The 27,355-nt window shown below is 43.3% G+C and overlaps 1 protein-coding gene across 4 annotated transcripts in view; it reads left to right on the forward strand.

Moving 5' to 3' along the window:
• Positions 1-10,035: 10,035 nt before the first annotated feature.
• The window catches only part of LOC138296509 (elongation factor 1-alpha 1), a 53,715-nt gene continuing 36,395 nt past the window's right edge, over positions 10,036-27,355 (forward strand). Inside the window, exons 1-2 of one of the 4 annotated variants that reach the window (XM_069235683.1) lie at positions 10,036-10,168; positions 11,774-11,942. In XM_069235683.1, the coding sequence (XP_069091784.1) occupies positions 11,799-11,942 (144 nt within the window). In that variant the 5' untranslated portion in view covers positions 10,036-10,168; positions 11,774-11,798. Of the gene's footprint in view, positions 10,192-10,905; positions 11,199-11,222; positions 11,494-11,773; positions 11,943-27,355 lie in introns of those variants that run through there. The other 3 variants (XM_069235682.1, XM_069235681.1, XM_069235680.1) reach the window with 3 other exon arrangements.

The following is a 27,355-nucleotide window of genomic DNA, read 5'->3' on the forward strand; positions in this document are numbered from 1 at the left end:
CATATTTTTGAAACTTTTCCCTACCACAAAATATTGTTTCATTGCATTTTGCTTCTGTATTATGTGAAAATGTACTTTGTCACCTTACATAGATTTTTGCACATTGCCTTTGCAACTCAACCAATCTCGGAATACATTTATATGCACTTTCCTGCCTCTGACTAATGTCATTGGAGCCAAACCTGTGTTAGTATCTGGTGTAGTATTGTAGCTCCATAGCGTTGAATTTACGAAATCTTGAATATTTTGTCCTGAAGATAAAGCTGTTTGGATGCCCTCTTTCACTATTCTGTTTGCTACCACAACTAGACCATTGCAATACGGAGAATATAGAGGTACCTTAAGTTGTTGTACATCATGGAAATTAAAATATGTCCACATGCGATGTGATAGGAAATGTGTGCCTTTATCCGTGACTATTGTCTTTGAGGAATCTTCTAACATAAACACCTTCTAAACATTTTATGACATTCTCAGTGCTGGAAGCATTACAAAAAAGCTGATAAATCCACTTAGAATGAATGAATCACCTCATTGCATAATTACTTTTAAAAAACCCAAAATGCATATATCAGATAAAATGAGCACTTTCAGGTAAAAATTCACTAAAGATGTGTCCACCCTGACAAGTGTGTGGTCCCCAAAGCATTTTAGATATGACAGTCGCAGACAGGCCTCATTTAATGGGCACAACACCAACTAAAGTTATTAAACAGTCAATTAACTTAGCTTCGGGGGCACTGCTACAGGGTATATTGAGTTCCCAATAATACTGGATTGTAATGGCCTGCAGTATTGGGGACTAGGTTATTCTATAAAAACAGTGAATGTAAAATAACAATAACACTGACGAAGCAGTTCGGCTGCCATGTGTACTTTAATCTTGTACTTTGCAGGATAATAAAAAATACATGGAATCTAAAGTGTAATGTGTAAAACCAAGCCATTTATTATGAACATTTGCTTTTAGGGCTGTAATCATAATAGCCAGTTTTTCTCTGGGCATCCAATTAGTCTATGCAGCCTCCCATGCCCTTTGTACTTACTGGTTGGGATCCTATTTGCTGACAAATGCTGACCCCTGAGGACCCTGTGCATCCCATAGGGCCCTACCTGCTTCTGATAAGAATTTGCTAAAACAGGCTAGTTCCATCATCGCCTCTGCTGTGTACAAATATGTCAGCACCTTGTTACATGTTCTCAGTCCGTGCTGACAGAATAAGGGTCTTAGGAGCATGTGTCTTTGTTGTAATAGGCCAGAGCAGCAGAAATTCCATGTGGTATTGACACAACCTGCATTGTTTCTGGATGCTGGTCGATGACTTCCAATGGGATCTGTATTCCCATACCAGAAAAGTTAGAAGCCGCATCTGCAGTATGCTTCTGAACGCATGGGTTCCAATAGTCACATCTGGTTCGCAGTGTGTGGCCTCATGTGGGTCAGCGAGGCCCTCTGCTCTTCTAATGTTCCCAATACACAAAATATCAGCGTCCCTTGAGACCCTCGTCCCTTGTACTTTTAATTACCTTTTCAGCAGGGCGGTTGTTATTAGGGGATCTTCCAAGTAATTTAAAACCATATTTAAGCTGGCCTGGGCGCTCCTCCGATAATTTGCCCAGTTGCTAGAATTCTCTATAAAGATTGCTTTCAGCGCCCCACACAGAGACTCTGGTTCTGCCCTCGTCACTCGATGATGAAATTTAATTATATCCATTTTGCACTCTACGTCATTCTTCATCAAGTAAAACTCTAGGCGGAAAGTACTGTGTCGTGAAAATCTGGGGAACTGGAATATTTTCTTGTAGGCATTTAGATGGCATTGCCCCAGTGTCGCAGTTAGCCTCCCAGGATACGCAATTATAGGCACTAACTCTACCTTGATAACTCTACGGATAGCCTCAGCAGTGGGAGATTATAGCCCGTGGTATAAATTAGAGAGGGCGTAGGCCGTTCTCCCTGCTTTATCTACCAGTGAGGAGACCTGGTGCATGTTTCTGCCTGTGTACGATATCCAGACTCCAAGGTAATTGTACTTACTTGCTGACTCTATCCTTAAAGGATCTAGGTTCCATTCCAGTTGAAGCTTTTTTTGTTCTATGACCAAAAATCACGATTTTTGTTTTAGCGGTATTTCATCTAGAGTGACTATTAACAAAATCAAATACCTGCTGTTACTGGCTAATGTCTCATATGGCCCCAGGAAATCTAGACCAATTTTATCCCATGGGTTGTCTGGGAAGGGAATGGGACGAAGTGGGGTCTCAATAGTTCTCCAATGTTTATCAGAAAGAAGACATTCAGCACAATAATGAATTATAAACTTCACTTGCACATCCATGGATGGTCACTAGTAGTATTGTTTAAGCTGTTTGCATGTCTTAGTAATACCCAAATGCCCTTAATGAGCTGCAAGGACAACATCCTTTCTTAAACTTTTACGTGGAGCAATTAAATTGTGGCACATCAACATATCATTCACTACAGACAGTTCAGTTACCACTTGAGGAAAACCGTTCAATTCTTCTATTCCTACTCATTAATTATAAATCCCTTAGTCGACAGTTTTACATCACCAGAATAAGCATTTTGCCAAGTTTGTTCAGTTATGGGAGCACACTCCACAACAGTGTCCACTGCTGCCACCACACATTCAGTGTAGTCTACTTCATCATCTTTCCTTTCATCTTTTAATGCCATTCTTGACAGGCAATCAGCCCTAAAGCTCCCCCCCTCCCAAGGAAAATGCTTAATTTCAAAATTATATAACGTGGAGAGCAAGCTTATTAGTCTTTGCAGAGGCTTTATTTGTACTACCACCATGGAGAATATACATTCAAGGTTTGGGTGTCTGGGAATTTCACCTCTCCATATGTAAGTCGTGAATTTCTGTATGGCCCAGACACGAGCAAGAGCGTCACGCTCTATGGTACTGTAGTGAATATCAGCTTGCCTCAGCATCCTGGATGCAAAAACAATTGTTCGCTCTTTACCTGTGACCCATTACCCAAGAACGGTAAGCAAACCAGATAAACTGGCATCAACAGTAATTAAACATTTATAATTGTCTTGAAATGGGCTCAAGGCTGAAGCCTCTTCAATAAATTGTTTTACACTTTCAAAGGTCTTATCCAAATAATCCATCCATGTGCATTTCCCCCCTTCCTCGATAATGCTCTCAAAGGTTCTACAGTTTCAGCATACCTATGCACAAATCAAGCATAATATTCTGCTGGACCTAAGAAGGAGGGAAGTGCATCCCTGCCTTTCGGCGGAGCAGCATCTCATATGGCCTTTACCAAGGAAAATGTTGGTTTAATGCCAACAAAACAAAATCACGTGTCCTAAATATTCAAGTTCCTGTGTGCAAAATTTACATTTATCACATCTAATTGTCATGGCAGCTTCAAACAATACTTTAAGGTTTCATTATGCATTTTTCAGCCATCAGCAAAGACTAATATGTTGTCCTGATACGTTTGAACTCCTTGCATCTCTCCAAAAAGATTGTTCATAAGTTTATGGAAGGTGCTAGCTTCAGAACCTAGACCAAAGAGCAATTTTAGGTATTTGTAAGCTCCGAACGGAGTCACGAATACGGTCAACTCCTGCAACCTGATTGTGAGTGGTATCTGATGGTATGCTGAACGCAAGTCTAGGATGGAAAAACAACTTGCCCCATCTAAACTGGCTGACAACTCCTGATTCTTAGGGAGAGGATGGCAATCAATGAGTATGTTTTTATTTAGTGAACATAAGTCAGTGCAAAGTCGGACTTCATCAAATCTTTTCCTTGCAACAACAACTGCTGAAGCCCACTGGGATAAATTGCAGGACGTGATGACTCATAAGTTTTCCAACACTAACTTAAGTTTGTCCTTCAAACTCAGAGGTAAAGGACAGACTTTATGAACTACTGGTTGAGCCTTTGGTTTGAGACGGATGTGATGCTTAAACCCTTTGACCGTGCCTACTCTTTTCCTATACACATTGGTGTATTGATTCAAAATGTTCTCTATTTCTGCAGTGTGAATCCTTTTCAACTTCTGCAAAGTACACATTTTCTCCCATATTAGTTATCAGGATGTCACACAACACCACAGGATTCTCAGCTCCTAGTTTCATGTACAACCCCTTTCTAGCCAAATCTGCCACCCAATATTCCCCCCTTTGATGGCTACATATACCTTGGTGATGGTGTGTCGTCCCAAACATTCCACTCTTCACATAAAATACCCAAACATGTCTACGTCTTTCTCATCAAAGGGCTTGCGGTTCATATCTGTTTGCACAAGTGTAGCCTTACCACCCCATGTTTCATAGGATGTTATATATGCCAGAATTGTAATTGGACAGCCAGAATCAGCCATAACCTGCAGATTCACATCACCAATCATGACATAGCACTCAATAGTTAATATAACATTACTCATTCTTTCAGCACATGTATCTGCATTTTCTGAAATTTCTACACTGTTGATTCTTGGCAATTTTCACCACTTTGCATACCACCTGGAAATCACCTATTTTCTTGCACAGCAAACATCGTTTTCTAATAGCATGGCAGTAAGTGCTATTTCCAATGTGACTCTTCAAACCACACCTTAAACATACACTATCAGTTTTCTTATTGGGTTGTTTCCATGTCTTGCTACTTGCATTTACAACAGTTATCAGTTAACAGTTACAAAACTCATCCCCAGCCATGGTTAGAGCATTTGTAGAACGATCCTCATGAATTGCCTTTGTAGAAAGCATGGAACGCTCTATGCCTTTTGCCAAATTAGTTTTCTCAATTAATGCTGGGGTTCTGCAACTGAGAAATCTCTTGATTTTCTTTAGTAGCAGCAGAACACAAATTGGTCTCTAATGTATGTGTCACTACTTGCACCAAATTCACAAGTTGCAGCTAATACCCTCAGTGCTGACACATACTCTTCTACTCCTTCACCTTGCACTCTGCTTCCTCCTGAAGAAATTGTGCCTTTCCAGCGTTATGCTTGGTTCCCCAGCATACTGTTTGGCAAGTTGTGCCACTGCCTCCTTATATTAGTCCCATTCATCCTTGTAGCCTGAATCTCTATATGGTGGAGTGATAATTGGCAAGTTGTCAAAGACCTGTTGTGCTGCAAACTCAAATCAACTGATTAAAATAGCCACTTTGCATTCAGGTGCAAATTTCACAGCGCCTATGGCTACAAGATAATTTTCAAAAATCCTTAGCCATTGACACCAATTAATTGGTTTTCCAGGTTGCTGTAGCAATGGGGGTGGTTGGGCTACTTGTTGTGCCGCTGTCATATTTTTTATTATACCTTATTCCTGGATTTCTTTTCTTTCAGGTAACCACCTATGTTTAATACAGAATCACAAATAAACAATATGTGTAACAGTACCTTTCAATCTGAATTCTCAGATATTACTTTCTCAAAGCGTTTCAGATGAGTAGTCCTGAATAAGACTTACTTTCAATTGGATGTGACCTTGCGCATGCGGTCAAAGCACGTGCCAAGCAAATGCACCCAATAGTCTTCCTTGATGTGCTAACAGTGCGTGTGATGAGGAGCATGGTCTTCAGTGTTCCACCTGTACTGTGCACTACAGGGCTCACATTGCCTGCACCCCTATTTGCCTGCGCCTGAGCTCACACCTGCCTGCACCAAAACTAAAGGCCTAAGAGTTGTCAAACTCAGCAAACATGCGGCAAGCCCCACATGCAGCTGCCACTGTACCGGAACTTGTAGAAACAACCAATTTTGTGGTCCTCCTTTTTCTCTCTCTGCCAAACACGAACACCTCCGGCTCATCAACAGCACTGAGGAATCCTGGTTGATGAGTGTATCTTCGTCAGTGTTTTCTCCTCATTGCCAAATTGTTAAGTTTGGATGAGGAGTAGAGGGGCTTTAAAAAGCTTTATTGTAAGTGTGATCAGCAGGAAAAAGTGCAGAATTGTATGTGGTCAAAGACAAACACAGGCCTAGGCTGTTTACGATGTCAGAATAGAGAGCAGAGACAGAGTGAGGGACTGGGTGAAAGGCAGAGACGAGTTGTCATAAATACAATAATTAGTAACAGCTAAAATAGAAGGTTACAGCATGAATCATAGGCCACATTGTCTACACATTTCTGAGAAAGAATGTATTTTGCAGACTAGCGGGTACGTAGGGAGGGCATGCTGATATGCTTCAGAGCGTGAGAATAGAAGGCACTGTGCTTATTAGCAAAAATGTATCCGTAGCTTTGTGCTGAAATTAGTAGAGATAACAAAGGACTAAGCAAGCACTTTAATTAATATGCATGCCAAGCGATAAAAACTTACAGTGTTGTTTGAGTCTATATAAGAAAGTGTCTGTAATGCTTCAGTTTGAGTGTGAATTCAGTCACAGAGCTGATCTATCCTCAAGGCCATATTTGATAAAAACCCATACCATGCTGTCAACCAGAATTGTGTTGTTTCTTCATTTCTCCATCCCGACATCATAGGCTATAGATGCACCCACGACCAGGAGCGCCTAACAGTTCAGGGGATCGCAGCAACTGGCTCTAACGTTGCATAAACATGTCACCATTCTACTCTTGAGCGCAGAACCAGAAGTACAATTGAAAACAAACACATTTAAGAACAAGGCCATGACCAATACTACATTACTGTCTATGTACTATATACTACAAGCCTTCTGATGAGTTCATTATTGATCCTGGCATAGAGTATGTTCCCATGGTCATGCTTGATTGTGACTAGGGTGTGGGTAGCACTTTTCCAGGTGTTGAGCCATTTGAAGAGTCTCACCGTGAACTTACTGGTGGGACTTAGTAGTAAGACTTACCAACAGTAAAGGAAAAAAAAAAAACAGGTGAAGAAAAAAGCAAAAAATCCTGGTGGATGGTACCAACTCACAACATCTATGAAGAAATGTCACAATATAAATTTCACATTCATTAAGTACATGAATAGCCTACATGTCCACATGCAGAAAACTTTAAGTCAAGCCTACCAGACAGCTTTGGCTGTCTGGTTGCAAAAACCCTATTGTGATCTCAGTGGGCTTAGATCTCCATCTTCTGTTTGACCCTCCCCTTGGAGCATAACCTCTTCACTAACACACTTTTAAAAATTACTTTTTTTTTTTTAAACACTCTGTGACAGTGCATGTGTTTTCCAGCTGTTTCCCTCCTGAACTCCTCCCTCCACTCAATGTTGCTCTCTCATTTGTCTGCTTTTCCCTATGCACTGCCCTATCTCATTTTTGGTTCGTTTAAGCACTCCTTTAGTGCATGTATTTTTTTCCAGCTGTCTTCCCTTATGTGCTTCTCTCAATATTCCAGCTCTGCACTGCAATGTTTTCATGTGATCCCACCCTATGCTCTCTCTCACACCTGTGTGCCTCTGTGGTGTCTTCTCCGTTTTGAGCTCAGCCTCTGCGTTATTCTCTCCCCGCAACCCGCTTCTCAGTTACCCCCATGCATGCACTGTCCTTTTTTTTTTTTTTTTTTTAATTGACCTTGGCCCTAACAAAAACATTTATGATTACAACACGTACCACTATCTTAAATTGGTAAATAAAAAAAGGAACGGCACCCACATAAATCCAATGGGACTAGAATGCATTCTGACGCACATGTGCCAGTGAAATAATGCAACCACCATTGCTTTTATTATGATGCTTCAGTGTGTCCTGACACTTTATGGCGCCGCCAAAAGCAACTCTCAAGTCACCAGATCCCAAAGGCAAGACCTATTGGTTTTTGCCAATGCTTGTTTTCCATATCTTGTGTGTTCTGGGGAGAGTCCACATGAGTCTCACCAACTCTTTGTCTGTCTGCCATTTTACAGATGATAGGCCCTTTGGGAAATCTCTTCAAACAAAGCAACTGCACACTGCAAATCTTTCTTGACTCTGAGCTGCTAAAAGCTCAGTGAGACAGGAGTTCCTAGACTTGTTGATTTAAACCCCTCCTTTCTTTTGGGAACTAGCATGAATTAACTACATTCCACCCTGTGGGCCATATTATGGGAAATGGCGCACTGTCTCTGATTGCAGCCAGTGAACCTGTTTAAAGGTGCGCTGGGTGCAAACAGAGACAGTGCACCTTATTACAATGAATGCGCCCCCCGGGGGGATATAGAGCAGCTGCTTCAAATCTGCCTGCACTTTAAAGAAGAGAGATAAATCTCCTGAAGTCAGATGCAGTGAGTGACTATAACTTGCTGCCTTCAGGGGGTGCACTGACAAGAGTGTGACGTTTTTGTGGTGCAGTGTCAGTGTGCCTCCTAAGGGCCTGTTTGCATTTGGCATGTTATAGATGTTGTCCCAGAGGTAAAGAGATTCCCTCAGTTGCATATGGCCATGCCTCCATGCAAACGAGTCAACATCCTCTCACGGCAGCACTAATGCTACATGTAGTGCTATCAGTATTACACAAGCGTTGGTAAAGCCACTAGGTGTCGCCTATGCAAGAGCTACTGGCTTTGCCAATGTGTTCAAGTCATGTTGTTCACCAGCATGGCTGCTGTTCAGTATGGCTAAAAGTTAGTGGCACAGAGGAGAGTGGCATGAAGTGTCAGAGTGGAACGGCAAAGAGTGGAAGTGTAAGGAGTGTCATGCATTGACATGGCATACACTGGAGTGGCGCAGAGTGGACTGGTATACAGTGCATTGGCTTAGTGTGTTGTAGAGTATAACGGCAGAGTACAGTGGCACTGAATTCAGTGGCGTACAATGCAGCATCGTAGAATGCAGGGGTGCAGATTAGAGTGGTCCATAATGGAGTACAGTGGTGCAGAGAAGAGTGGTGCACAGTGGAGTGCTGTAGAGTTGAGTGATGCAGGGAGCAGTGGCGCAGATTCAAGTGGCGTAGAGCGCAGAGTAGAGCTGAGCGGCATAGAGTGCTGTAGAGTATAGTGCCATAATGCAGTAGTATACAGTGGAGTAGTGCAGTGGTGGAGAGTGCAATGTTGCAGAGTAAAATGCCAATGTACAGTGGTGTAGAGTGGATTACAGTGGCGTAGAGTGCAGTGATGTAGAATGCAGTGACGGAGTGCAGTTGTATAGCGTGCATTGGCATGAAGTGCAGTGGTTAAGAGTAGAGTGGTGTAAAGTGCAGAGACTTAGTGGAGTGGTGCAGTGCAGAGTGGAGTTGCATAGAGTGGGATAGCGTTTAATGGCATAAAGTGGTGTACAGTGCAGTGGCATAGGAGGACAGTGGTGTAGAGTGGCGTACAATGGTTTGGCGTATAGAGTAGGGGTATAGAGTAGAATGTTACAGGGTAAAGTGCAGTGGCATAGAGTGATGAAGAGTACAGCTGTGTAGAGTAGATCTGTGTGGCCTAGACTGGAGAGGTGTAGAGCGCAGTGGCAAAAAGTGCAGTGGTGTAGAGAGTCAAATAGTGCATTGGCGTAGAGTGGTACATGTTAGAGAGACGTAGTATGAAGTGGCATAAAGTGCAGTGGCGTGGAGTGGTGCAGAGTAGAGTGGAGTACTCATGGTGTGGTAGCACACTGCCATTACAGATAACACATGTGCAATTGAAAAGACCATTACATTCACACAGACATACAGTTTTACTAATAACGTGTATTTTACTTTTTTTTGTCGTAGAATCGTAGGCTTACATCAGCCACCTGAGCAAGGGCACCCGCCTGAAATGTATAGAGGCCCAGGGTTATTTCATTAAAAATGTTTTGGTACGTCACATACCAAAGCATATTTAGACATAATGTCAATGGAATTGAAAACATTTTAAAACAATAAAGATATAATACAAGGCTCAAGAAGATCTTGAGTTTATTCTAGTTTCAAAAAAATAGATCCCATTTTTTATTATGATGCATGCAGCAGTATGCGACTAACTAGAATCTGGTTTATTTGTTCTCTGCATATAGATAAGCAACATGAAAGCATGCTGTCCCTGGTTATCGTTTCCCTTTCCAGCCTTGATCATGCCATCGAATCTAGGATTTTACAGCCTGCAAGTATATGAAGGAATTTAAGGGGTGGGGTCTAGGTCGGGTGAGGGCGGGGACAGACAAGCAGTACATTCTTCATGGCTAGATAAGGACTCCTTTCCTGTGTGAAGTTAGTATGAGATGGCCAGCTTCGGAGAACACGTCTCGGCGCTTACTTGTCTGAGTATGATGGCTAAGCTAAGGACGTCTCCCAACGAGCCAAGTATGTGCCAGTTGCAGTCACGCGTAAGTCAGTTTCAGCATGTGTTGCTGTCGCGCCAGTGCTCCGTTTGTGACTTTAATGCAACCTGTCCTTCCCTATTGGTCTGTCATGGGTGGAGGACTCAAAAAGTTGTTTGGCGGGCTGAGGTAGTCAATGTCTCCTGCATCGGTTAAAGGAGCGTCTCTTCGTGTAATTTTCTTCGCCGTTTGCTTAAAAAAATAAATGTCACAAGATATGGGTGGCAAACGAATACGCCAAGACGTCCCTTCCCTAAATAAACTGCCAAGTGGCAACTCTTCACACGAGCACCAAAATAAATTACATATTTGTAATTATGTTTTAGCACTGGGGTAGACTAGGATTGGTAATCTCAAACGGAGGACAAGGACGTCACGTCGGTAGTGGGAAAGGGTGGTTTATGCGGGTTGATATAAAATGTTACCGTTTTCACAATTGAGGAAAAGTGGACGGGCCTAGTCAGAAGAGGCGCTGTGGGTCCTGCATGTGTCGGTGGAGATCTTGTAGTGACCGCCTAATTTACTAGGAAAATACTTCATCCTGTCAGTGGTGCGCTTTCGCGGTTGGTGGCGAGTTGGATTTTGACAGCGGCTATTTTAGGGGTGTGCGCGTATCCCAATCGCTCCTTCACCAAACCGGACCCTTTCTGCTACCTTAAGCAAAATGGCGATTGAGGCTTCGAGACTTGTAGGAGCGTCCATGAACAGCAAAGAATCGGAGCGTCGATGGGTAAGTTCTTGCAAAAATCAGCCTGCGTTACAAAGTTGTTAGAGGGGGCTTTTGTCCTTGTGAGGCCCTGATGGTCGCACACCTTCTGTTCCCATCACTTGTCGTCCCTCGCTCCTCCCCGGTGTCCCCTACTCCCGGCTCTGTCAGATGCCCCCGCTCCCAAGCTCGGGAACATTCGGCGGAGCATGACGTCAGCGGCGGGACCCGCCCGGCGCAAGGCTTTATAAGGCAGGCTGCGATCTCGCGCAGACTTTCCCGTACCGGAGCCGTATTCGTTTTGCAGGTGAGGAGGGGCGGGGAGGTGGCCGTTACTTTGAGGGAATGGATACCTTGTCAGCAAGCATGGCAGATGTTCTGTCAGGGCTCCAAAACCGGATATTTAGGGGCGGGGTGACCGGTTATTTGTCAGGTCTGCAGATATAGGTGGTGTAGGGGCTTTACCAATTACTTCCCTCGGTCTCTGGGTTCAGGATGTACTGTGAAGTATAGGTGCGTCTCGGCGTTGTAAAATGACGAAATGTTGAAGAAGAGGGTAGCGGACGGTGCAGAGATGAACGCCACTGGCGCGAGTATCAGGGGTACCTGTCATGCTTTTCCGCTATTTGATTTGCGTTTCCCAACCAGCTGGTGTGTTAACGTCCATTTTTGTGTGGCTTTATCGTGGTGAGTTGTTAACGGTAATGCATAGTGGGGAAGTTCTAACACCTGACGGTGCTGCGCACTTTGTACCTTCGGGGCGCCATCGAAGATGGCGGCTTATTCTGTCCGACCGAACCTGTCGACAAAATGGAAGGTTGTGAGTCATAGCTGCAATTAGTAAGTCCCCGCCCTCGTTGACTCTCACTTTGTTTACCGCAGGTGACTTCTTACCTAAGCTGTCATCATGGGCAAGGAGAAGACGCACATCAACATCGTTGTCATTGGGCATGTCGACTCTGGCAAGTCCACCACTACTGGCCACTTAATCTACAAGTGTGGTGGTATCGACAAAAGGACAATCGAGAAGTTCGAGAAGGAGGCAGCTGAGGTGAGTAGCATACATAGTGTTAAAACATATCACTCAAGTTTTAGAATTTTATTATTTCCTTTGGTGGCTTAATATAAATGTGCCTTTTGTAGTCGCCTAGCTTTAGTAAGGATACATAGTTTTCGCTTATTGTTTCTTTAGCTCCAATTTACCTTTATGTGGTTAGCTTTATTATTGTGCGTGAAAAGGCTGTAGACTGCAATATTAAAATACAAGTAACACATTTGATCTCCAATAGTAATATACCCGCGCACCTCCTCCCCAAGCCTCGCGAATGGAGCCTTTGCTCTCATTTATTGTAATCATGTCTCGCCTAACGGCAGTTTGTGTGGATTCCATCAACTGTATCAGGTTTTCACTTTTATATTATGTGACTGCGAACTTTGTTTGTGCTCTAGCTCAGCATCAACCAGTATTCTTAACTGGTAAGTCCAGCATATAGTGGCTTTTTAGTTTTTGGCTTCCTCTGTGGGTACTTTAAGGGTAAATGTGCTTTTCCCCTTTGAGTACCCTTACAGCACATTTATCTTTGAAGTACCCATAGAGGAAGTCGTATATATACATTTTCCTAGGAACAGATTAAGTGGAAAGTGTCGGAGATTAAGCATACGGAAATTGCACTACACCTGCGCCTTGCTCCTCGAGACATCTATGGTTGTTTATCTGTTGGATAGTGAACACGTTTTAAAAGGATAACACTTAATTTGAGCAGATTGAGCAGAATGTGTGTGCTACAAAAAGTCCTTGGCATCCACGCAGCTGTGATCACTTTATTTACCTCGCTGCCATATATTTGGTACCTAGGTAATTTACTTATTTTTTCCCCTTTCCATGGCAGCAGCACGGATGAGAGAGGAAGGTGGTTATGAACGCCCATGGATTTTAAGTTTTGGCTTAAAGGTGCATTAATAAACCAAACCTACAGGCTTTGGCAGTGCCTGTTTTAAAGTGTATTTCCTTTTAGTATTTTAAATTGGCAGGACAGCAATGAGTGAGTGGAAAGCGGCAGTGGTAGTAACATTGAAGAGATGACACTGAGTACAGGCGTTTGTACATTAAGAAATTGTCATTTGTGCTCTTTAGTTCCATCCGAGTTGCTAGTACTGTCAAGATATAGAATACAAGATATCCACTATACAAAAAAGCCCCAAAAATCTTTCCAGCCCAGTATAATCAAAATTATTACTCGTCCCCGAAGGACACCAATAAATACATTGCTTCCAAAAAGCACTGAGAATAGCCTTGGCAGCTGCTTTACAATTCATGTTTACCAGAACATTTATCAGTAGTGCTGTGGGCTTGTAATCTGCTGTGTGTGTTTTTTTTTTTTTTTATTATTTTTTTTTTTTAATGCTTTCTTGCTCTGTTCAGCCTAGCTTCTGGTCACAGAAGTAGTTATCAATTGGGTGGCTAGATTGGCAATTACAGTGGGCTTTAGCAGAATGGATACAGTTCCTAAATGGGTCGTTCTGTACAGTAGCCTGTAATCTACGATCTGTGTATGTTTTTATTTCTAAGGCGCAAACGTTTCATAAAAGGCAGCTAAGTGCTGTAAAAAGGGTCAAGGATGAACATCAAGTTAACGAGTAATAGGAGCGGTAGCTAGCTGGTTTATGGATGATTCATGCGATAAATCTACAACTTGCGTAATTAAATACTGAGTCTGGTTACCTGACTACTGCTAACAAAAAAACGTATTTTTAAGTTCTTGCCTATATGCGCGAGTACCTGCTTGAGATCCCGTTCTACCTGCAAGGAATCCACTATACACGTGTTGCATTTTCAAGAAATAAATGGCAGAGTAATGCAAACAGAAGATCAATGCATGTTGTTGTCTAATCATGACAGGCTCGCCTGAAGCCTTCCTCCGAGACACCAATTCCTTAATCTTCTAAATAGGCCAATGAACACCACACTCGCATTGGACAACATGTTTATGGTGTTGTGTGTGGGTTTTTTGATTATTTCATTTTTTCCCCTCTTTTATTCTTTCAAGATCTTTGTATTCCTCTGCAATAGTGTGAACTTTCACACTAAGGAAACATACCATGCTCCACATTCCACTTGTAAGGAAGCACAGTGCCCTGCCACTCTTACCCTCCAGATTTTATGGGTTGAAAATACTTAAGATTGGATATATTCAAACCAAACAATATTTGTATTCTTTCTGTTTTTTGCAGGGTCTCTCGTGGTGTTTTAGGGGGATTTCCTGTACAATCCATGATGCAGAGGTGGGGTCACTGGGCATTTTTCTTTTAGTGTGTTTTTATTAAAGTTTATAGTTACCCTTGAATTCAGATTCCACTTGTTGGGTCTCAAGACAGCTCTTCCAGCATCTGTATCACAAGACTAAAGACCCCTGGCTTTCAATTAAGTAACTGACTGAGGAATGATTTGCCCCACTAGTTGTTTTTTTTTTTTTTTTTTGTGAGTGTAGCACATCTGCTAAACTGCGATGATTTGAAGCATACAGCTATATACACATTGTGAAATAATTTAATTCACAAACAAATATTTAAAAAAAAAATACAATTTAAATGTTTTTGGGAAGGTTTGAGCTTTTCCAAATTCAATAAAGGCAACCCATCATCTAGAATAAATCTGAGGATGGCAACTTAATTTTTTTTAAATCTCCCAATTTCAAATTCCATCTTTGTTCTAATTACAATTAAGCCATAAATCTACATTAATGCAAGGACATATATCATGGGTGCACTTCTGTGACTAACTTTAAGACCTCGCGTTGACAGAGACCTTTTTGTTTTTATTTAAGTTCAGTCTATATGTCTGCTGCTCTTACTGTGAGTGACCGCATTGTACTACTCCACAAGGAGTATATCGGAACACAGCATGGTTTTGCTCAGTTCCAAGGACTACTATGGTAATGTGTGCGTTTTAAAACCAAAACATATTTTTGCCAATGTTTGTGATAATGGTATTGGCCTGGCAGGTCCCACAAAAACCATGTCAAAACAAAGCACTGGAAAAAAACAAAAAAAAAACAAAAGGCTGAATACCAATGTCGATCTAGTGGTTTTTGCCAGTGCGTGTTTATTTTCATGTTTCCCATAATCTTGCCGAACCTGGTTAAACTGATTTATTTTTTGCCCCATTATGTGTATTTTTGAAAATACTAGCATGTATCCATACATCTTTCTAAGTGATGTTCAAAGAAATGGTACCTAATATTTCACAGTAGTTTAAAAAAAAAACAAATTCCTAGTTGCATTTTTTTTTTGTGAACACTTACTTTGAAAACAAAGATTCATCACTCGTCCTTTAAAGTCTCTGCACATAGTTGTAGCTAATCGGAGCATTCTGGGAGCGTTGTACATAGCCTAATTTTTAACTTGCCAACACATTTTTATAATGGAACCAATATCAGTAGTGCAGTCTAGCTTTCAACATTTCTTTAGACTGCACACCCTAGCAATAAAGGCTTGCTTGTGCTGCAGAAGGTTGGGCCTAATTGTCCCAAGGTCTGATTTCATTAGATTTAAAAAAAATAAATAAAAAATATATACAAACTCTGTCTGCAGTCTCTGCTGACCCATCCATCAGTCTACCAGCCAAGCTGTTTGATTGGTCTTTGCTCACTTCTTCCAAAACTTGTGCTTTAGTACTTGTTGTGAAAGCTGACTCTCCACTTTACCTCTGACTTACTTTGATTCATAGAAATTCATATGCAGACATTCCTGTTTTTTCACATCTTCTGCAAAGTATCCATCTCTGAAACCAATTCGCCCTATTTCACTCCTTGCTTTCCAAGCAAAATTCTTGGAAAAACATCAACACTTAACAAGCGTTCCATATCGACACCTGCTTCTGTGCCTTCACAATCAGTGTTTTGACTCCTTTGCAGCACTGAATCTGTATGACTTTCTGTTCCAGTCTAGGTCAAGATGGGGATTTATCAGGATGGGGGGGGGGCTGCCTTGATCTGTCTGCCTCAGATAACTTGTAGTCCGTCCTTTTGACAGTTGATGTATACTATTAAAAGCTTTGAGCTGGCTTTCGCAATTTCTTATCTGTTCTCAGGCAATTAATTAAAACTATCTTGAGCTAAATTCTGAGAGAAATATAGTGCTCGTTTTGTGAGGTCCATGGTTTATATGGAGTCTAGCATGGTGGTCTCCAGCTCTTGGTTGTCTCTAGATTCCAAGACTCTTTCAACTTGGAATTTCACTTTAGCTCTGCTTTGTCCTTCTCTAGCCAAGTTCAAAAAAGTGGACCCCAGTTGAACGTGTTAAATCTTCATTTTGACTCCCAGAAAACTGTGGACCAGGGACTCATTCATTCTTGAAATATGGCACATATTAGTATCTTGGCCTCCATTTAATTTATTAATGAGCTCCAGCTGGTCCAGAATGCTGAGGCACCTTCTTTGTCTCACTCGTCACTACTGTTTCCTTTTACAAGAGCTGCACTAACTCCCAGTCAACAAGCGCATTGCCTTTTGAGGTCCTCTATTTTTGCCTTAAAGGCTTTAATGGTAATAAAGTCTGTATTGCGAGGATCTGCTGGTTCAATGAGAAAGGACGGATATTTGGGGGGGATTCAGAAAGGGGGCAAGCTTAAAGTGGGGGTGGTTAATCCATGAATTGCTGGATTGGCAACAGGGCCTGTGTTAGAAATTGGGTCTCTAGTTGGCAGAGGTATGCACCCTGTCCAAGTAGCGACCACAGTCCTCATCTTGGTTAGTCACAACACAAATTATCTTGTGCTCACCCTCCGGTAGCTTGGCACAGAGCAGACAGGCTCGACTTAGAAGGCGATGTGTAAAGTATTTATACAATAACTCGTACAGTGAAAATGCCACAAAAAGTACTCCACACCAGTTATGGAAACTAGAAATCATTTATCTGAATAAGATATGACGGGAATCAAATATGCACAAGTCAAAGATTCTTTTTTCTTTTACAAAAGTGGTCTAGGTAAGTCTTAATCCGTGGGAATCCAGGGTTGTATCTTTTTAATTATAAAGTACCTGGTATGTGTCAACAAAAGCAACGCAAAGGATTTGATGCATCGGAAAGTAAAGCGATGCAGCATGTGTGTGGTTTTTTTTTTTTTTTTTTTTTTTTTTTCTTTTTTCCGGCACGGCGGAGGTGATGCATCCATGCTTTATTCGCGGGCAAGATAATGCAGCGATTTCCAGGTGCGGAGCCTTGGCTCCTTACTGCAGTGCGGGGAGATTTTGATGCACAGGGACGATGTGTGGAAAAGCCAAAATGCGCTGCGATGATGACACAGGCACTGGAGCCTGTTTATACCCCTCTCCCCCCCCCCCCCCCCCCCCCCCCCAGCTGCAAGACAGATGCTGCATCGGGTGTGTGTAGTGTGGGTTTGTTTGTTTTTTTGTCTTCTCTCCTCTCCCTTCTTTCACCACCCCCCACCCGGTGTTGCATCGGTTTTCCGGCACAGTGGATTACTTAACAGGAGGCAAGCGAAGTCCTTCCGGCAGAGTCTGGGTGAAGGAGACCACTTCAGATGAGCCCTTTGGGCAGGACGGCAGTCCTTCTGACAGGGACCAGATGTAGGTCCTGAAGTGCCTGATTTTTAGGGCAGTGCTCAAAAAATCATAAAAAATGTTACTATACCTGCAGGTCGAGTAACTTAAATAATCTAATCGACCTAACTTTAATGTACTTGACCCATAAATGGATCTCAAGTTGTGTGATCTAGGCAAATAGTTTACAGAGTCGCCTTTTTCTTAATTCTCACATATGATTGCACCTTCAGATATGTGAGCTCAGCATTTCTGCAGTGCAAAAATCCTCTTTTGCTTGATTTAAGTAAACTGTTTGCTGCATGCATCACAAGAATCTAACCCACATACCCATGAGGTCCAGCCCACATAACCTAGGACTTATTTTAGTTTACGAACAACATTGCCATCGGGGCAGGAGTGTTACTCAGTTTGTTTAAACACTCAAATATGTTACTAAACCATGCTGTGGTAACATTGTCATCTACACACAGTAACTTTCCAAGAAATGTCCAAAAACATCTCCACTAACTTGGCAGCTTTACTGGTAAAACTATATAGTGTATTAACAATCAGTGAAAATTGGGTTTCAGAAAATATATCATTTGCACATCAATATGTACATTATTCTGATTTGTTTTCATCCTATTAAAATATTATTTCATCACACAAATATAAAAGAAGGGCTTTCACAGCTACTGAAATATATATTGAAATGTTTGCACAGTTGACTTAGTCATTTAAATGTTGTGTGCTAGGAAAAACCTGTCCCCCCCCATATCCTTTTATTTTACATTCTAAGCAGCAGGTCACACAGTTCACCTTACAAAGGCATGGAACTGTGCAGTCCGAAGGAAAATTAATTTGATGAAAAACTGACTTTTGACCTCTGTATGTGAACACAGAGCAAATGTGACATAAGAACAAGATTTAAAGGCATCTTTTGTTGCCCCTCCACTTCTCAACTGAACAGAACACCTGTTCAATGTCAACTTGTCAGAAGGGGTGAGTAAAGTTGAAAAATAGCTAGACCAATCAAATAAGACTCACCCATGGGAGTGGTTGAGTGGATCTTTCGAGCCCTGTTAGGGGGTGGGGTGGTCACAATTTCAGGTTTATATACCCACATGTGCCTTCACCACTAAGCAGAATTTCTCACTACCATTACACCCATACCAAACATGAGAATACCACTCCATTCAGATCAGAAATCACCACATAAAAGTATTTAAGGGAATTTCCAGTGCTGGCTTATGAGAGGAGCACACTTAAAAATAGTGAAGAAAGACATTGATATATATTTTTTTATTTATTTTTTATACCAGGACGTATAAAATTTACCGGTACATGTCTTGCCTTTTCCTTACATAGAATCCTGCCCTATGGGCTTCCTAGGGTCTACCTTAGTGGTGACCTATATGTTATAAAAGGAGGGAGTTTAAGGCTTGGCAGGGAGTTTTAAATGCCAAGTCGAAGTGGCAGTGAAACTGCACACACAGGCCTTGCAATAGCAGGCCTAAGACACAGTTAAGGGGCTACTTATTTGGGTGACCAAATCAGTGCTTCAGGCCCACTAGTAGCATTTAATTTACAGGCCCTGGACACAAACAGTGCGCTTTACTAGGGACATCTAGGTAAATTAAATATGCCAATTGGGTATGAGCCAATTTTACCATATTTTAGAGAGAGAGCACATGCACTTTACGACTGGGTAGCAGTGGTAAAGTGCCCAGAGTCCTAAATCCAACAAAAACGAGGTCAGAAAAAGAGGAGGAAGGCAACATCTTAGGTGACCCTTGAGAGAGGGCCACTTTTCAACAGCCTTGTTGTATGACCAATACATCATGGACATCAGACTCCCAATACAAGCAGATGTTTAGCACTAAAGTTGTAAGGAGGGTCTATCTTTATCCCAGGCAAGCGAGGGGTTGACCCGCCCCCTTTGTTTTATTTTCTATTTATCTCTGAACTTTTTTTTTTTTTTTTTTTTTTAATGGAGGGGTTGTTTGAGCCCCTTTTTGACACCCCAGAACTCACCCCATTCAGCCATCAAAGAGTGTAAGAATTTGCAAGACCTCATTTGTTATGTTTCCATTCATCATCTTTTCATGTAATATGGAGAGCAGAGATTGCCATGGGAGTTATATACCACTCCTGAGACGTATTTTGATAAATGTGACAATGTATACTATCTGCTGTTTAGCAAAACAGAAGTTGTTTTCATGAAAACTCAGGCTTAAATGGAACTGTTTGTCATATAGGTGTGTGTGTACTCGCATTCACACTCAGTTGTATATAGTTGAAATGAGAATGCCCCCCCCTACATTATGTACAGTTGTTTTCCCTGCCCTAAGTGCACAACAGAGTACCTTACTTTCTGATGTTGCCCCCAGGGCCATGCTAATCTAGTTGGTGTGCGAAGGACTTAGCCTGTCCCTCACTTGAGTTGGGTCTTGGGCCCGCTCTTATCTGGAGGGGTGCAAACGAGTGACTGACTACTTTCTGTCACTGATTATCGTTTAGAACAGCGGTGGTAGGGTACAGTGTTTTGTAGTTGTGACTAGCCTTTTTTAGGTAGAGCCTGCAGGCAGTGCTCATGCACTGTCGCTTGGCAACAACCTATTATATCTTTTTTTTTTTTTTTTTTAAACACAGAACTGCTAAGTAATCACTAGGTTGCACCCACTCGGATCATAAACTGCAACATCTGAAACTTAGCTGCCATCCCTCCACCCCAACACTGCCATTGCTGTTTTGAAATTAACATGGACACTGCAACATCCAGACTAATTGAATGGGATGCATTCAAGGTGTTAATTAAGGGCCACTGTTAGGGCATCAGTTAGAACATGAGCTGCCAGCTTGATGGGGACAATTCGCGGCTCGAACTCTTACACTGTGAAGCCCAGTCAATGCACAGCAAGCAAAAGCCCCTCCCTGAGCAGCAGAACACGAACATGCTGCATTAATGGAGAGGCTGCAGTGACTCAACTACAAGGCGGTCTCAGCTAGAACACATGCAGGGGCTGATCGGGCCTAATCAATACTGGCATGGCAAGTATGCCAAGACCAGTGGAGGCACCCTATACAGGAACTGTGATCCAAGTCCGGTGCTCTACTCCACACCCAGCATGAAATACACAACGAACTGACCCAGCACTATATCAGTCTGTATCCTGCACCTGAGGGAGACATAGCTTCCTTTGTCTCCATTGTGACTGTACCTCTGGTCACTCCAGAACAGGACTTGACAAGCCTTCCAGATCTGGGAGGCCATACGAGCACTTGCCACAGGTAAAAACCCACTGGGCCTCACGGCTAACCAGCTGAATTCTACAAGACGTATGCATCACTGTAGGCCACCCGGTTGCAAGAACTATACAACAAGGCTCTAGTAACCTCATGCCCCTCTGCCACCCTCTGCTAAGCACTACTAGTCACCCTACCTAAGCTGGACCAATTACCTTAGGCCCATAGCTGAGGCCCAGTAGCCTCTGCTTGTTCATACTCACTCAACACCTCTCCTTGCCTCCAGTGGGGTCTGCCGTACTCAAATTCACCTACCAAAACAGTTACAGTGCAGTTATACTTTAGATACAGGAAAAGCACTGAAATTTGCAATTTGACTGGCTCTGCAGCCTGTAACTCTTACAAATCATGATTAACATGGATCGCAGGTCCCTAATGGGGGTTAGTAGACTGGGTCAGGACTGCAAGGCCTAAGACAACATGAATTATTTTTTTGTTCATCTGAAGAATCTTCCTTTAGGATCCCCACCCCCATCTGAACCAGGAGGCAGTTTTGGCGTATTAAAATGTTGATCCTGAACACAGGGACTGACTTGGCCCTGTGTTCTTGAAGGGTAGTCACAATAGATTTTTCTCTTTGGCCAGCCATTGGCAACTTTGGTTCGTGGGCCCGACGCAGATAAAACCTGGACAAAAGCTCTTTAATCCATTCAAAAGGTAATCTTAAACTTAAATGTGTCTACGGTTTGCCTGTGAACCATGAGTTCCCTAACAATTTGCAGACCAACAGCCCAGATATCTTTGTTTTTAATATTTTTTTGTATTAAAGGCCAATTTCTAAGTGAGGACACTTGGGTAAAGCCACCCCCCCCCCTTCTCTTTCCTCCAATGCCAGGTTAGATTTAATTGTGTGTAGTTGTTGTGAGGGTGGATTTTGTATCTTGTATGGATTTGTGGAATGGCACCAAACTAAATGCCATCTGGGTGGAAACTCTAACCCAGCCTTCACTATAGTTGCTACACTTGCTAATCAGAAAATGTTGCTTCGTATAGACGTTTTTCATTATTATACTTTTTCATATGCAAAAAACGTGTTTTTCTGGGGCCAACTGTATGCTTTATCAATTGAGTATCACCATTATAGTAATTTACAACCATTATGCCAGCTAGCTTCTTTACCATCTTTCCTCAAAGGGGCTGTTATGTTTCTTTGGTAAGAGTCCGTATCCACTTGATCCTAAGCAAAACTGGCAAAGGCCAGTTGGCCTCTAGAGATTACATGCATCAAAGATCCTTGAACAAAAAGTATCGACCACCTCTGATATTCCTTGTGGCTTATCTGCTTGGACCGTGAAATCTGAAATACCAGCCTGACTGGAAATGTGAAGATTCACCTTGATGCAGCAAATAAAGTGCTTCATCTGTGTAGGAAGTTGGCTCTGTATGTACTATTTCAAAGTAAGAAATAGCATGCACAGAGACCAAGGATTCCCCTTAGAGGTAAGATAGTGGCAAAAAGAGATAATTCTGATGCTCTATTTTGTGGTAGTGTGGTCGAGCAGTAGGGTTATCAGAGGGTAGTGTTAAGCATTTCTTGTACACACACAGGTAATAAATGAGAAACACACACTCAGACAATTCCAGACCAATAGGTTTTTATATAGAGAAATATATTTTCTTAGTTTATTTTAAGAATCACGGTTTCAAGATTTACAAACAATACTTTAAATGTAAGATATTTCACTTAGGAACTTTAGGAACTTTGAATTAGCCAAATAGCATATACAGTTTTCACACAAATGGCAATAAGCTATTTTAAAACTGGACACTTAGTGCAAAATTCAACAGTTCCTGGGGGAGGTAAGTGTTTGTTAGATTTGCAGGTAAGTAAACCACCTACAGGGTTCAAAGTTGGGTCCAAGGTAGTCCACCGTTGGGGGTTCAGAGCAACCCCCAAATTACCACACCAGCAGCGCAGCTTACACAACTGTCACCCCCACCCACCTCAACGAAAGAGGATGAGACTAACCTTTCCCAAGAGTCTTCATTTTCTAAGTGGAAGAACCTGGAAAGGTCATCTGCATTGGCATGGGTAGCCCCAGGTCTGTGTTCCACTATAAAGTCCATTCCCTGTAGGGAGATGAACCACCTCAACAGTTTTGGATTTTCACCCTTCATTTGCATTAGACATCTGAGAGGTCTGTGGTCAGTCTGAACTACAAAGTGAGTACCAAAGAGGTATGGTCTCAGCTTCTTCAGGGACCAAACCACAGCAAAGGCCTCCCTCTCAAGGGCACTCCACCGCTGCTCCCTGGGGAGTAACCTCCTGCTAATGCCACCAACAGGCTGGTCAAGGCCATCATTTGTTTGGGACAACTGCCCCTATCCCATGTTCAGAGGCATCAGTCTGCACAATGAACTGCTTGGAGTAATCTGGAGCTTTGAGAACTGGTGTTGTGCACATAGCTTGTTTCAGGGTGTCAAAGGCCTGTTGGCATTCTATAGTCCATTTTACCTTCTTAGGCATTTTCTTGGAGGCAAGTTCTGTGAGGGGTGTCACTATGGATCCATATCCCTTCACAAACCTCCTGTAGTACCCAGTCAAGCTAAGGAATGCCCTGACTTGAGTCTGGGTTTTTGGAGCTGCCCAGTCCAGAATAGTCTGGATCTTGGGCTGGAGTGGCTGAACTTGGCCTCCACCTGCAAGATGTCCCAAGTAAACCACAGTTCCCTGCCCTATCTGACATTTGGATTCTTTCATAGAGAGGCCTGCTGCTTGCAGAGCCTTCAAAACCTTCTTCAGGTGGACCAGGTGATCCTGCCAGCTGGAGCTAAAGACAGCAATATCGTCAAGATAAGCTGCACTAAAGGACTCCAAGCCAGCAAGGACTTGATTCACCAACCTTTTGGAAGGTGGCAGGGGCATTCTTTAAGCCAAAGGGCATAACAGTAAACTGATAATGCCCATCAGGTGTGGAGAATGCTGTCTTTACTTTTGCTCCTGGTGCCATTTTGATTTGCCAGTACCCTGCTGTCAAGTCAAAGGTACTTAAGTATCTGGCAGCACCTAGCTTATCAATCAATTCATCTGCCCTTGGAATGGGATGGGCATCTGTCTTGGTGACAGAATTAAGTCCTCTGTAGTCCACACAGAACCTCATCTCTCTCTTTCCATCTTTTGTGTGAGGTTTGGCGGCTAAGACCACTGGACTAGACCAGGGGCTGTCAGAGTGCTCAATGACTCCCAATTCCAGCATCTTGTGGACTTCCACTTTGATGCTTTCCTTAACTTGGTCAGACTGTCTGAAAATGTTGTTTTTGACAGGCATGCAGTCTCCTGTGTCCACATCATGGGTACACAGGTGTGTCTGACCAGGGGTTAGGGAAAAGAGGTCAGCAAACTGTTGCAGGACCTTCCTACAGTGAGATTGCTGTTGGCCAGAGAGGGGGTCTGAATAGATCACTCCATCTACTGAACCATCTTTAGGGTCTGTGGAGAGGAGATCAGGGAGAGGTTCACTCTCCGCTTCCTGGTCCTCATCTGTTACCATCAACAGATTCATATCTGCCCTGTCATGGAAGAGTTTGAGGCGGTTCACATGGATCACCCTTTTGGGGGTCCTGCTAGTGCCTAGGTCTACCAGGTAGGTGACCTGACTCTTCTTCTCTAGCACTGGGTAAGGGCCACTCCATCGGTCCTGAAGTGCCCTGGGAGCTACAGGCTCCAGAACCCAGACTTTCTGCCCTGGGCATAGCAGCCTTTTGGTCATACCAAAACTTCTAGAGTTGTTGGCTGGCCTCAAGGTTTTTACTTGCCTTTTCCATGTACTCTGCCATCCTCGAACGTGGGACTAGTACATAGTCCACTATATCTTGTTTAGGCTCATGAAGAGGTCTCTCCCAGCCTTCTTTTACAAGAGCTAGTGGTCCCCTTACAGGATGGCCCAACAGAAGTTCAAAGGGGGAAACCCTACTACCTTCTGAGGCACCTCTCTGTAGGGGAAAAGCAGACCTGGCAAGAGGACATCCCATCTCCTTGTGAGTTTTTCAGGGAGCCCCATGATCAATCCTTTCAATGTCTTGTTAAATCTTTCTACAAGATCATTGGTTTGTGGATGGTATGGTGTGATGAATTTGTAAGTCACCCCACACTCATTCCACATATGCTTCAGGTATGCTGACATGAAGTTGGTACCCCTGTCGGACACCACCTCCTTAGGAAATCCCACTCTGGTACAAATACCAATGAGTGCTTTGGCTACTGCAGGGGCAGTGGTTGACCTAAGGGGAATTGCTTCAGGGTATCTAGTAGCATGATCCACTACTACTAGTATGTATTGGTTCCCTGAGGCTGTGGGAGGTTCAAGTGGACCCACTATGTCCACTCCCACTCTTCCAAAGGGGACCCCCACCACTGGAAGTGGAATGAGGGGGGCCTTTGTGTGCCCACCTGTCTTACCACTGGCTTGACAGGTGGCACAGGAGACACAAAACTCCTTTACCTTCTGGGACATGTTGGGCCAATAGAAATGGTTGACTAATCTCTCCCAAGTCTTGGTCTGTCTCAAATGCCCAGCAAGAGGAATATCATGAGGTAAGGTCAGAATGAACTCCCTAAACTCCTGAGGCACTACCACTCTCCTAGTGGCACCAGGTTTGGGATCTCTTGCCTCAGTGTAAAGGAGTCTATCTTCCCAATAGGCTCTGTGTTCCTGTTATTTTTCCTTTTGGACTCTTCAGCAGCTCGCTGCCTAAGGCCCTCAAGAGAGGGACAGGTTTCTTGCCCCTTACACAACTGTTCCCTTGTGGGTCCCCCTGGGCCTAGGAGCTCAACCTGATAAGGTTCTAACTCCATGGGCTCAGTTCCCTCAGAGGGCAGAACTTCTTCCTGAGAAGAGAGGTTCTCTTTTTCTTGTTGTGTTGAAGCTGGTTCCCCAGTCTTCTTTCCTTTTCTCTTGGAGGGTTGGGCCCCTTTTCCAGTCTCCAACACCACTTTTTCACCCTGAGCCTTGCACTGTGCCCTTGTCTTGACCCACACCAGTTCAGGGATACCCAGCATGGTTGCATGGGTTTTGAGTTCTACCTCAGCCCATGTTGAGGAATCCAGGTCATTTCCAAGCAAACAGTCTACAGGGATATTTGAGGAGACCACCACCTGTTTCAGGCCATTGACCCCTCCCCACTCTAAAGTTACCATAACCATGGGATGTACTTTAGTCTGATTGTCAGCGTTGGTGACTGGATAAGTTTGTCAAGCCAGGTATTGACCAGGGGAAACCAGTTTCTCTGTCACCATGGTGACACTGGCACCTGTATCCCTCAGGTCTTCTACGCTTGTCCCATTAATTAAGAGCTGCTGCCTGTATTTTTGCATATTAGGGGGCCAGGCAGCCAGTGTGGCTAAGTCCACCCCACTCTCAGAGACTAATGTAGCTTCATTGTGAACCCTGATTTGCTTTGGGCACACTGTTGATCCCACTTGGAGACTGGCCATTCCAGTGTTAGCTGGAGTAGAGTTAAAAGTGGAACCTTTCTTGGTACAGGCCTTGTGTCCAGTTTGGTGTCCTTGCTGATTACAGCTGTGACACCAGGCCTTTTTGGGTACAAAGTTTTTACCCTTGTTCCCAAAATTGGATTGTGAAGAGGCTCTGGACCCTCCCTCCCGAGCAGGTTTTTGGGCCCTAAAGAAGACTTACTTTTTCCCTTGGATGTCTCAACACTCTTCCCCTGGGGAGTCTTTGTGACCCCTTTCATTTGGTCACCCCCTGTGGAAGTCTTGGTCACCCTAGTCTTGACCCAATGGTCCGCTTTCTTTCCCAATTCTTGGGGAGAAATTGGTCCTAGGTCTACCAGATGCTGATGCAGTTTATCATTGAAACAAAGCACTTAACAGGTGTTCTTTCACAAATACATTGTACAGCCCATCATAACCATTTACACCACTGCCATGAATCCAACCATCCAGTGTTTTCACGGAGTAGTCCACGAAATCAACCCAGGTCTGGCTCGAGGATTTTTGAGCTCCCCTGAACCTAATCCTGTACTCCTCAGTTGAGAATCCAAAGCCCTCAATCAGGGTAGCCTTCATGAGGTCATAGGATTCTGCATCTTTTTCAGAGAGTTTGAGGAGTCTATTCCTACACTTTCCAGTGAACATTTCCCAAAGGAGAGCACCCCAGTGAGATCTGTTTACTTTTCTGGTTGCACAAGCCCTCTCAAAAGCTGTGAACCATTTGGTGATGTCATCACCATCTTCATATTTAGTTACAATCCCCTTTTGGATTTTCAACATGTCAGGAGAATCTCTGACCCTATTTATGTTGCTGCCACCATTGATGGGACCAAAACCCATCTCGTCTTTCCCTTTCTATGGCTAGGAGCTGTCTCTCCAAAGCCAATCTTTTGGCCATCCTGGCTAGCAGGAGGTCCTCTTCATTGAGGCTGCCCTCAATGCTTCCAGAGTTGCTGGACTCTCATGTGAGAGAAGCAGGATCTCTGACTATCACTTGTGGAGACAGGGTTGGATAAACCCTGGTCTCCCTAACTAGGAGTGGGGGTGGGAATTCCTCCACATCACTAGCTTCCCCCTCTGGGAAGGTATCATCAGAGGGGTTGTGTTTAGCAAACTCTGCCAAAAGCTCCTGGAGCTGTACTTTGGTAGGGTTTAAACCAGTTT

This window comes from Pleurodeles waltl, chromosome 5, assembly GCF_031143425.1.
Source record: "Pleurodeles waltl isolate 20211129_DDA chromosome 5, aPleWal1.hap1.20221129, whole genome shotgun sequence".
NCBI classification, from domain to species: domain Eukaryota; kingdom Metazoa; phylum Chordata; class Amphibia; order Caudata; family Salamandridae; genus Pleurodeles; species Pleurodeles waltl.